This window comes from Trachypithecus francoisi, unplaced genomic scaffold (genome assembly GCF_009764315.1).
Source record: "Trachypithecus francoisi isolate TF-2019V2 unplaced genomic scaffold, Tfra_2.0 Lachesis_group3, whole genome shotgun sequence".
NCBI classification, from domain to species: domain Eukaryota; kingdom Metazoa; phylum Chordata; class Mammalia; order Primates; family Cercopithecidae; genus Trachypithecus; species Trachypithecus francoisi.
In genome coordinates this window covers 123759524-123772431 of record NW_022681468.1, presented here as the reverse complement: position 1 = coordinate 123772431, position 12908 = coordinate 123759524, and the positions used below count along the sequence as shown (strand labels likewise).

Sequence of the window (12908 nt, the reverse complement as noted above, 5' to 3'; positions counted from 1 at the left end):
GTGAGCCACTGCGCCCAGCTCCCTTTGGCTAAATTTCTAAGCAAGCCTAACATTAAAATGTTTCTTAAATATTGAAAGCCTGAGGATAAAATGTATAGTCTTTCCAATAAAACCTTCTTTAATACTCTAAATCTACTCCATTGACGCATAATAAGGTATGATTCAAAGATGGTGATTACCCCACATAACAAGGAATACAATATATCTTAAAAGAATCCTACTTAATCATAAAATATACAGTTATATACATATGTTACAAAGTTGTAAAATATAGATGTAGAATCACTAAAATGTACTTACTGAGAAATAGTGTTGGTATCTACGTCAACACAACTGACATCTGGTGGAGGATCATAGAGATCAAAGTATCTTGAATCAATCCCTACTATGAATGGACATGGTGCACTCAAGACATCTGCTAAAGCCAGTGGGCAGAGAGGAACATATGGGCATGGCCAGTGGAAAGGGAAAATCATCTTGGATAAACAAAAGATAGGAGAGCATTTACCTTTTTGATACTTAAGCATAATTTATCAGCACACACAAAAAAACTGTCTTTTAAGTATTACCTAAAGTCTAATGCCTGATAATGAATTAAATAATTGTAACTAGAGTTAATGGTCAGGAAATCAAAACTGCTTTCAAAAAACACAAATTCATTACTCTCTGAATTTTAGTTAAGCATTAAAATGGCTTTAAGTTATATAAATAAACTAAGTTTAAACTAAATTGACTGCCAATAATAAACTGTGATACTCACAGACACTAATGCTTCTGTCACACTAGTAAGCACGGATGGCCGTAGGGAATGGATAAGAATTTTATGTTCTGTTACTGCAAACACCAGTAGTGTCACAGCATTTTCAGGGCCTAAATTCTGGAGTAGTGTTGAAAACTTGCCGCCACTGTCAATTCAAACAAAAATATATAATTAAAAAATAATCATTCAAACACCTCATTATCTAAAACAACGGGCAAAAGTAGTTGATTAGAGTAGGATTTGTATTATATATGTTGATTAGGGTACAATTTGTATTATATATTCACCATTAAACATGATTGCTGCTATGATGCAGGGAAAACACTGCATCACAAACACACTATGAAAACAATGCAGTTCCGGAAGATTCCAAAATCATTCTTTTGCACTGTATTCAATATGGAAAATGAAAAGTCATCTGCTTCATTTCATGTAAAAAGATCTGTCATGTACATAATGTCCAAATAAAGAATGCAATTTGTAAAAGGGATGCTTTGATTGAAAGCAAATCCTTAAATGGAAGTTTTTTGGACATGGCCTATTTTCCACTGTAATTATCAGAAAAACCATATGACTTACAGGCCCATTTCCCTTAAGGTAAATACACATTAAAACTTAATTTTATGAATAATCTTTACTACTGTAATGATAATAGTAATAGGAAATCAAGAGGTAGAAAATGATGAGATACACATACAAAACAAGTTAATAATGAAAACAATAAACTTAGGCCTTCTATAGAGTAACAAAATACTGAACTGACAAAGTAAATAGTTCAGTAAGCTAGCAAGTATTTTGTTTATATAATGCTAAACAACTAGTTTCACTGGAATAATCTTTTAAATAAAGCAAAACTAGTAACAAAAGCCTCTTGGTGAAATGAAAACATATGTCCACAAAAAAATTGGGGTAAGTTCATAGTAGCCAAAATGTGGAACTATCTCAAATGTCTATCAACTGATAAACAGATAAATAAAACATATATCTATACAATGAAATATTGTTCAGCAATAAAAAGAAGTACTGATGCATGAGGCAACATAGACAGACCTTGAAAACATTAAGTCAAATAAGCCAGACTACATATTGTATGATTCCATTTATATGAAATATCCAGTATAGACAGATCTACAGCAACGGAATGTAGATTAGTAGTTGACTAGGGCTGGAGAGGGGTATGTGTATGTTAGAGATAGGAGGAATTAAGGAGGTTCACTGCTGAAGGGTAAAGAGTTTCTTTCCAGGGTGACAAAAATGTTCTAAAATTTATTACAGTGATAGCTGCAGAACTCTGTGAATATAACTATTCAATCATACACTTTAATTGGGTGAATTATATATGTGAATTATATCTCAATAAAGCTGTTACCTAAAAAAGTCCTTTACGTAATTTAGAGTAACATACATAGTCTCAGTCATTGTTTCTAGTTTATTTTCAGCTCAAACAAAGGTTAAGAAAATATTTGTCACTCTGCGCTGAGAGCTAGTGATGAAATAATCGGCAATTCTTACAAAATTAATGTCAAAGATGGCAGCTGCTCTCCCTTAGGTATCTGCTGTATAACTTAATCAAACTGTAACCATTTCTCTGATGAAAAAATTACACAGCTAATCAACTTTCAAGAAAGGATACTGTAGAGAAAACATACTTAATAATTTCTCTGAACTTTTAAGGTAAGAAAATACATTGTCCTACTCTACAATTTAATAATTAGAACCACTTTTTTTTTCTTTTGGAAATTAATTGCATTTTAAAAAGAAAAAATTAATTGCATTTGAATGTTCTTCAGAGGTTAAAGTTCAAATTAATTGTTCTCCTCATCTACATATATAAATACACCACACACACACTCTTACACAATAGTAGGTACTTGATGATAACAGATACACAAAATACAAAACACTATTATAAAAGTTTCCTTTTTTTCGTTAATAACTGCAACCCAAACATTAAGTAAAAGAAATTTAGATAAGTAGTAGTTCAGTGAGAAGTATTCCCATCAACATTTGAAATTTTAACTAGGAAAAAGAAAATATTTGAATGTTATGCTAGATTGAGAGAAAAATAAATAGAAATGAGGTTTTACTTGCCTTAGTGGAAGAGGTGAAGACACAGGCTGACTGAGAATTAGATTATCATGTGGTGATAACTGGAAGAAGATTTAAAATAAAGAATTTGAAACATAAAGATGAACTTTAAAACACCACTTTCTGTTAAAAATATATAGAATAATGATTATGCCCATGAAGTTTCACTATATCCATTTACCAGTATCAGAACAATTTATATCACTAAGATCTTGAAAAACAGGTCCTGACCCCTTCCAACTACTAACTCTTCTTACTGTGAATCCTCTTTTCTTCTGTCCTCAATGGTTTCCCTTATGCCATTTTAACAATTCACACTGAAAGACTAAATTATTCATTTAATACCAAAATACCAGGGTCTAAAAACCTATGGCCTACATGGCAAATCCATAGATTGCCTGTTTTTGTAAATACAGTTTTACTGAAATATAGGCATGCTCATTCTTTACATATTACCTAGCTGCTCTTGTGCTGTAACAGCAGAACTGAATAGTTGTGACAGAGATCAGATGACCAGTAAAGACTAAAATATTTACTGTATGACCAATAACAGTTAACAAAAAAGTTTGTTAACTTCCACCATAAAACAATCTTTTGTGTGTATTTAAACTGAATGTGCTATGTATTTTCTTACACTAAATACCAGGAAACAAGACAGAAATGACATGTGGATATTCAGACTGAATATAAAGCTCAAAATAATATTTTTTAGATATTTTATCTGTATCAATATAATAACGTAATTACTCTTATCTATGTTTTGAAATTTATGCACACATAACTTTTCCTTATATCTATTCTAATACATTTAACTTATTAAATGATTGCCAAAGGCACAAACTTTCAAATACCTACAACAAATTTAGGGGAAAAAAGTTCCTTTCTGTGTATTCAAAATGTCTACTTCAACCCACTTCTTTAATTCTTGAACGCTTTCTCTAAGAAAAGCAGGAGATGTCTGGGAGGAGTCAATAAAACATTAAGAGCCCAAACTACAATGGGGAATAGTATCTGGTTCTCTCTAAATCTCATTAGGTTTTTTTCCTTATTCAAAATTGTTATTCTTATGTTACATTTTGACAGCGCCAATAACAATTCATAGGTCCCCCAATCAAAAACAAAAAAACCTTACCTGAACTAAAATCCGTGGTCTCTGAGGAGATGGAAAAGGAACTTTATGCATAAAATGAGAAATATGCCTTGAAAACAAACAAAAGTGTAAGTGATTCCAAATTGAATGCCATATGATATAAAGGTCAACATGTCATCACTAGTCCAAGTTGAGTCAAAACCCTGTGTACCTATTATTTTGAAATCCCCAGTACTATGAAAACAAGTGAACAACCAAAAATCATTCATCCCATTAAAGTTGCTTCTGCCTAAACCCAGTGACTTTTCACATTAATAGGTATTCACATTCAACATTTGTTACCACTGTCTTAAAAGTCTGTATAACTTTTACCTAGATAATATGTGACATATCAGTGATGTGGAAATTACCCAAAAAGTAAATTCTTACATTTACGATATGCTTTTTAGTCAATTGCTCATATTTCATATACAAGGAACACTTAAGGTGCTCCAGAAAAAAATGAAACCATTTAATAGCTTTTTAAAAATGAACAGTATTCTTTCTATTAACAGTATGTTAAAAATTATGTTAATGATTTTGTAGGGTTTTTTTTTTTCCCAGAATAAGATGGATAAAAAGTTAGATCTATGGATTTTGTTTTTAACACTATGGAACAGAAAAAAAGTGACCATAGTGAAAAATCTTTCCTGGGGGAGAATAAGCTATTTTATTTCTGAAATTTTTTCAAAATTTTTGTTCCAGTCTGAATGTTTGTATTATTTTTTTAAAACATTATTTCAAAATCATCTTGGTTTCAGAACAAATAAAATTTCAACTAGATAGACAATACTAGAAATTTATTAATTTACAAATATGTTTTGCCTGTTTACTATATAAAAACATACCAACAGACATGATAGGATATGTATAAAAGGCATAAAGCCACCAATGTCTACCATTAAAGTACTCATAATCTAAACAAACATTTAGCAGGGGATGAATACCACAGCATATACATTTGCTTGAATTATGAAGTAGTTAGAACAGCAGAAAACAAAGTGTGATCCACAAACCCCTAAAGATATTCAAGATCCATTCAGGGAAGATCTGCAAGGTCACAACTATTTTTATAATAACAATATGATGTTGGCCAGGTGTGGTAATCCCAGCACTTTGAGGGGCTGAGGCGGGTGAACTGATTGAGCCTAGGAGTTTAAGACCAGCCTAGGCAACATGGTGAAATACTGTCTCTACAAAAAATACAAAAATGAGCCAGGCATGGTGGCATGCGCCCGTAGTCCCAGCTCCTTGGAGGGCCTGAGGTGGGAGGATGGCTTGAGCCCAGGAAGTCTGGGCTGCAGTGAACCATGATCATGCCACTGCACTCCAGCCTGGGCAACAGAGTGAGACGTTGATTCATAAACAAAAACAGGCAAGGCGCAATGGCTCACACCTATAATCTCAGCACTTATGGGAGGTCAAGGTGGGCGGATCACTTGAGGTCAGGAGTTTGAGACCAGCCTGGCCAACATGGTAAAACCCTGTCTCTACCAAAAATACAAAAATTAGTCAGATGTGGTGGTGCACGCCTCTAATTCCAGCTACTCAGGAGACTGAGGCATGAGAATCACTTGAGCCCAAGAGGCAGAGGTTGCAGTGAGCTGAGATCAATCACATCACTGTACTCCAGCCTAGGCGACAGAACCAGACTCCGTCAAAAAACAAAAAGAAAAAGAAAAAAACATGCAAACAAAAAATTATATGATGTCATTTGCTTTTTGCACAATGTTGACATTTGCACTGACAGTGCAAGAGCATTCTAGGTAAAACTGCTGGTGACTTACTATGAATCAAGGCAGTGGCACCAAAATGTACTAGTAGTTGCTATATTCTTTACTAGTATACACTTGCAGTAAGAGTGTCAACATTAGCAGTAAATATTACTAATTTTATTAAGTTTTGGCTGTAGTGTACATTTTTAAAATTCTGTATGATGAAAGGGAAACTATACATAAAAAACTTCTGTTGTATACAGAAGTTCAATGGTTGTCTTGATTTTGGAAATGCACTTGTACAACTAAGTTGTGAGTGAACTTGCTGGTTTTCTCCCACAGAGTGCAATTTTTGTTTGAAAGATGACTGACAGGCCAGGTGCGGTGGCTCACACCTGTAATCCCAGCACTCTGGGAGGCCAAGGCAGGTGTTTCACCTGAGGTCAGAAGTTTGAGACCAGCCTGAGCAACATGGCAAAACCCCATCTCTACCAAAAATACAAAATTAAGACAGGTGTGGTGGCACACGCCTGTAATCCCAGCTACTGGCAGTATTTGCCAATAATTAAATACAAACTTTCAAGTGGAAATTAGAATTCTGCCACCATGAGCTTGAAAGCTTCCTAATGCTCAAAAACTTTTCTAAGATAGGTGGTGATATTAACAAATGTGATTTTTTAATATTAATAATAAAATATGTCTACATTTGGAAGATGTGCTTAACTTGGCAAATCAGTATTTTCCAAATGACCAATGCACAATGCTACAAAATAATGCATAACTGAAAGTTCCCCCAAAGAGTCAAACAGACCAACAGATTTTTTTTTTTTTTTTTTTTTTCTGGAGACGGAGTTTCGCTCTGTCGCCCAGGCTGCACTGGAGTGCAGTGGCACGATCTTGGCTCACTGAAACCTCCGCCTCCCGGGTTTAAGCAATTCTCCTTGCCTCAGCCTCCAGAGTAGATGGGACTAGAGGCACGCGCAACCACGGCTGGTTTTTGTATTTCTTTTTTTTTAAGTAGAGACAGGGTTTCACCATGTTGGCCAGGCTGGTCTTGAACTCCTGACCTCCTGCCTCAGCCTCCCAGAGTGTTGGGATTACAGGTGTGAGCCACCACACCTGGCCAGACCAATAGATTTTAATGTAACTGACAAAGTTCACTACTACAGTTTTAGATTGCAAATAACTTGTAAGAAACCAACATTTGTCAAGCTTGGTGCAGTGTCAAAAAAAGAATATCCAAAACTTTCTGAAAATATTATCCAAAATCCCTCCCTTTTCTATCTACATATCTGTGGGAGGCCAGGCTTTCTTTGTATATTTCAACCAAAACAACTACTGCAACAGATTGAATGCAGAACCATATATGGAAGCCCGGCTATGTTCAATTAAGCTAGACATTAGAGATTTGCAAAAATGTAAAACAATGCCCTTCTGCTCACTAAAGTTCTTTTAGTTTTGGAAAAGTTATTTTTCAAAAAAGACATTTATATTAACATGTAATGGGTTTGTTATCTTTAAAATAAATAGACCTGGCGATTCCATTACTGGGTATATTGCCAAAGAAAAAAAATGCATTCATCTAATTTCTCCTTTACATTCATTATATGTAAATACGGTAAGGAATTTTTTTTTTTTTTTTTTTGAGACAGGGTCTCCCTCTGTCACCCAGGCTGGAGTGCAGTGGCATGATCGTGGCTTACTGCAATCTCCGTTTCCCAGGTTCAAGTGATTCTCATGCCTTGGCCTCCCAAGCAGCTGGGACTACAGGCATGGGCCATGTCCAACTAATTTCTGTAGCTTTGTAGAGACAGGGTTTCGCCATGTTGCTCAGGCTGGTCTCAAACTGCTAGACTCAAGCAATCTGCCTGCCTTGGCTTCCCAAAGTGCTGAGATTATGGGCGTGAGCTATTGCACCCAGCCCCAGTAAGAAACATTTTTAAAGGTTCACAATAAATTTAAATTATATGTAAAATAAGAATTTAAAAATTAGTAAAAAATTTTCAGCATTTGTCCAGATTAGGAGCTCTAAACTTCACAAGAGCATTAAAAAAAAGAAACATTAATTTCATCTCATTGGAGACAAAATTATTTTAAATAACAAGACCACAAACACAATGGAGAAACACTACCTGACTGAAATAAACCATTTGTTTCAAATAACTCTTGAGAAATCTAGTATCCATATAAAATTCACCCAGTTGCCAACACAAATTTCCCACATAATGGAAAGATCTGTCAAATGTTGAACCAAGAACACTTAACTTACTTCTCAATTGGAAGGACATGAGGCCCAGAGATGGAATAACGATACAGAAAAGTCAGAAACTTCCTGAATGCATCAAAAAAAGGCCAGTGAGAAAGAAGACAGATGCATTTGTTAGTATGAATTGTTTTGGAACTATCAGACTTCCCATCTGCTGATGTTAAACCCAAAAGAAGTCTCTGTTTTTCTGTGAGATTCTCCTCAGAGTATGGTTCATAAAACTGAATAGCAGCACCATAAACCTGTAAAACAAGTAATATATCCAGTAAATATACTTTGTATCATATATCCAAATGACATCATCAGTTAAATATTTAATAAATGCTTGCTATGAGCCAGGTGAGAGGCCAGGTATTAGGAACACAGTGATGAAGAGACACCCCTCCTGCTTTCTTGATGTATCTAAGAACTATATAGTGCTATTCTCATGTCTCCTTACTACTGAAAGAAAAGGTTATTTTGATTAAATTCATTTGTTTTATAAAGAGGGGAAGCAATTTTATCAATATTCTCTATAAGAAAATGATTGAAAATAATTACTTGGTAGAAAGTGAGATGAAAATTTAGATAAGGAAATACAAATTCCAGTTTTGGGCAATTCACTGAATTTCTAGGGACATCAATTTCCCTATCCATAAAATGAAGACATTAGATTTGATAATTTCTAAGGTCCCTTCCAACTATCATGTCTATAATTCTAAACTGCATTATATATTTAATAATGTTACTTTCAAAGCTTCTTTATCACAGAAAATGAACCAATGAAGGATCGTCATTTGATGATGAAAAAATGTTTCACTATAATCACAAAAAAGCATTTAGGTGGATGGGACAGAACAAAAATTATCTTTTCCTGTCCCTGGATACAGTTATTTTAATCAAGTGGAAAAGTATGCATAATGCATTCAATTTAATCAGTTTTTCCCCTACTATTCTTTGCATTACAGAAAACTTGAAAATGTACAAGAAATTTGCAGATACAATTTGTCAAACACATAATACCTTTTCAGCTGAGGCTCCAGTTAAAACAAATGTAGAAAATACAGGGAGAGGGTATTTGCTATTTGATGGCCAACATTCAATGGTTGCACCCATTGGTAAACAAAATAGAGGAACGGATTCTGGTAGTGAGAATGACTCATAATCTTCTTGAGGATATCTACAAATTAGGCCTATAAAAACAACAATAAATATTAAGTCATCATCTCTTTAATTTAGGTACTTATTAGTTCAATAATGATAAAATGCTTTGTTATTTCACACATTTGGAATGCCAAAGCATGATATGCACGTTCATCAAATGACAGTGAATACTTTGGTAGGATTCATAGAGATTTTAATCCTTGAACATTATAACTATTAACTGCTTAATATTTATCAAGCTTCATCCATAAAGGCTATGTTAAAGCTAACAAGAAAAAGATATCCTACAGAAATGCACAAACATACTTCTAAAAATTCAGTTTGTGGCCGCACTACCTTAGAAAGCATACTAAGTTTTTGAAATTTTTAACATGGTTTATTTTCATCCATCTACTTCATCAGCTCTCAATAACTTTCCCTCAGGGGGGCTTTTACACATTAAAATTCATATCCCATAGGAGTATATGTTAACTTCTAGCACAAATACAGGAAAATTACTCATAAAAATAGAAGAGTCACATATTTACAATGACAGTACCAACTCAAGTTCAGCTTCTAAATAACACCAGATTATATGAAGATAGAGTTTTAAGTTGCCTATGATTTCACATTAGGAAAACTAATGTTCACATTAGGAAAACGGTCCAGGCATCTTCCACTGAATACATTCCAGGAAGAACCTTGTACCTCATTTTGTGGAAGTAGAAACAGAAAATAGGTTTCCTGGCCACAAAGCCCTTAAAGTCAAGTAGAAATTATCACTAGACATAGCTACAAAGACAAAAAGATAAACTGGGGGATGTAAGTGGTTGTTGGTTCTGCCACTAATATCTCTGTGACTTTGGACAAATGACATACTACAGGAGTATGGTTTTCTCATCTATAAAATGAGATGAAGTAGATAAACTAAGGTTCAGCCGGGCGCGGTGGCTCAAGCCTGTAATCCCAGCACTTTGGGAGGCCGAGACGGGCGGATCACGAGGTCAGGAGATCGAGACCATCCTGGCTAACATGGTGAAACCCCGTCTCTACTAAAAATACAAAAAACTAGCCAGGCGACGTGGCGGGCGCCTGTAGTCCCAGCTACTCGGGAGGCTGAGGCAGGAGAATGGCGTGAACCCGGGAGGCGGAGCTTGCAGTGAGCTGAGATCCGGCCACTGCACTCCAGCCTGGGCGGCAGAGCGAGACTCCGTCTCAAAAAAAAAAAAAAAAAAAAAAAAAAGGTTCAAGGCAGTTCTAAAATCATTTAATTACATGCTAGCCAGCAAGTAGGTCCCATGAGAATCTATAGTTAACTCTGTACTACTCTCTCGGGTCATGAGGTAATAATAAAGTCATAAAGTAAGTATAGAAATAGTGATGAAGGCTGGCTGGGCACGGTGGCTCACACCTGTAATCCTAGTACTTTGGGAGGCTGAGGCGGGCAGATTGCCTGAACTCAGGAGTTTGAGACCAGCCTGGGTAACACGGTGAAACCCCATCTCTACTAAAATACAAAAAATTAGCCATGCGCCTGTAGTCCCAGCTACTCGGGATGAGACAGGAGAGTTGCTTGAACCAGGGAGGCGGAGGCTGCAGTGAGCCAAGATCCTGTCATTGCACTCCAGCCTTTCAATGGCTGCACCCATTGGTAAACAAAATAGAGGAACGGATTCTGGTAGTGAGAATGACTCATAATCTTGAGGATGTCTGCAAATTAGGCCTAGGGCAACAGAGTGAGACTTTGTCTCCAAAAAAAAAAAGAAAAAGAAATACTGATGAAAGCCAGTACAGTGGCTCACGCCTGTAATTTCAGCACTTTGGGAGGCTGAAGTGGAAGGATCACTTGAGCCAAGGAGTTCAAGAGCAACCTGGGCAATACAGCAAGACTCCATCTCTACTTAAAAAAAAAAAAAAAAATTAGCGAGGCATGGCCGCACATGCCACCATGTACTCTCAGTAGTCTCAGCAACTTGGGAGGCTGGGAGGCTGATGTGGGAGGACTGCTTGAGCCGAGGAGTTCAAGGTTGCAGTGAGATATGATCCCACCACTGCACTCTAGATTACGCAACAGAACAAAGCCTTGTCTCAAAAAAAAAAAAAAAAAAAGGGTGATAAATTGTAGATTCAAAAATATCAAAGGCCGGGTATGGTGGCCCTCACCTGTAATCCCATCACTTTGGGAGGCTGAGGCAAGAGGAGCGCTTAAACTGAGGAGTTTAAGACCAACCTGGGCAACATAAGCAAGATCCTGTCTCTACAAAAGTTTAAAAAATAAGCCAGGCATGCTGGGACATGCCTATAGTTCAAGGTACTAGGGAGACTGAGGCAAGAGGATACCTTGAGCCCAACAGTCTGAGGTTGCAGTGAGCTACAATCATGCCACTGTACTCCAGCCTAGGCAACTGAATGAGACCCTGTCTCAAAAAAAAAAAAAAAAAAAAAAAATCAAATGTAAAAGAGAAACTTGAGTCTAGAACTCTAAACACACACGTATATATATGTATATGTATATATGTATATATTTTTAAAGATGGAGTCTATGTTGCCTAGGCTGGTCTTGAACTCCTGGGCTCAAGCAATCCTCCTGCCTCAGCCTCCCAAAAAGCTGGAACTACAGGTACATGCCACCATGCCCTGCATAAAAGCAATTTTTAAAAGGCTGAATCTGTTCTCTTGTAAATAAGATCACTATGTTTGATATTTTGAGGTCTCTGAAAATTGGACATTTTGACTATGCACTATAAAACTTCAAATTGGTTTGTAATATTTTTCATTATGAAACATGATTTCATGTGAACTACAGCTCTTACTAAATTTAAGTATTAAAGAAATATTAATCTAAAATTAAAATATATTTCCCCATTATTCTGGTGATTTAAAAACTTAAAGATATGAGATATCCTTATTATTTATTTAAACTCAAGGCTTAAAATAAAAGCCCGCCTTATTTTAAAATTAATCTTTCATCAAGCATCCAATAAACATATGAGTGAAGATAAAAATGAGAATCAAAAGATACGGATTGTAGTCCCAGTTCTGATACTAACACATCCTAGACAGGTGTTTTTCTTTTCTTTAACCTTTCTGGGCCCTATAATACACTGATATATGAAGTATTCCATGAAAAATTACACTTACCAGCTTTGTAAGATATAGTGTTCGTCTTTGCCACTGATTTTTTATAACACAAGTATACTGCTGATCCCCACTGGATTTAAAAAAAAAGAAATATTTAATTTTTAAAAGGTAGGAACTTGATAAAAAGGAATCTCTTTGAGCTCTCTAGTATGCATTATCTAAGATGTAGTAACAAATTTCTCTCTGCTAGCTATTTTCAGTAGGCTGTTTTGTCAACATTTTATTGGAATCACTGTCCACTTTTCTTCCAGAAGTAAATTGTAACTTTTTTTCCCTTGCAACAGCAATAGCATGAGGAAAACTTGACTCTTTTAAACAAAGCTAAGCCACAATCATTTAGATTTTATTCTAAGTCCAAACGGTGGGTATAAATGATAAACTATGAAATATCTACTCAAGTGCATACCTTCGACTCCACAATCTGTTTCAGATATTGCTAGGTTTTTCTGCAACCCTTTATGCCTCAAGAGTTGTAATTTGTTAAATCCACTTCCTTATTTCCTACTTTCTCCAAAATTCATTTCCAAATCAGACTTTAATTACCACTCCTTAAAAGAATAACTTAACTTACAATTTTTTTTTTTTTTAACGGAGTCTCGCGCTGTCACTCAGGCTGGAGTACACTGGTGCGATCTTGGCTCACTGCAACCTCCGCCTTCTGGGTTCAAGTGATTCTCATGCCTCAGC

General features: G+C 35.6%; 1 protein-coding gene across 10 annotated transcripts in view; it reads right to left on the bottom strand.

Moving 5' to 3' along the window:
- The window catches only part of DENND4A (DENN domain containing 4A), a 131859-nt gene that overhangs the window by 67746 nt on the left and 51205 nt on the right, over nt 1-12908 (bottom strand). For all 10 annotated transcript variants that reach the window (XM_033189717.1, XM_033189718.1, XM_033189715.1 and 7 more), the window contains 7 exons: nt 12222-12291; nt 8961-9130; nt 7962-8200; nt 3981-4047; nt 2852-2910; nt 761-905; nt 301-476 (listed from right to left, as the gene is read on the bottom strand). In XM_033189717.1, the coding sequence (XP_033045608.1) occupies nt 301-476; nt 761-905; nt 2852-2910; nt 3981-4047; nt 7962-8200; nt 8961-9130; nt 12222-12291 (926 nt within the window). The remainder of the gene's footprint in view (nt 1-300; nt 477-760; nt 906-2851; nt 2911-3980; nt 4048-7961; nt 8201-8960; nt 9131-12221; nt 12292-12908) is intronic.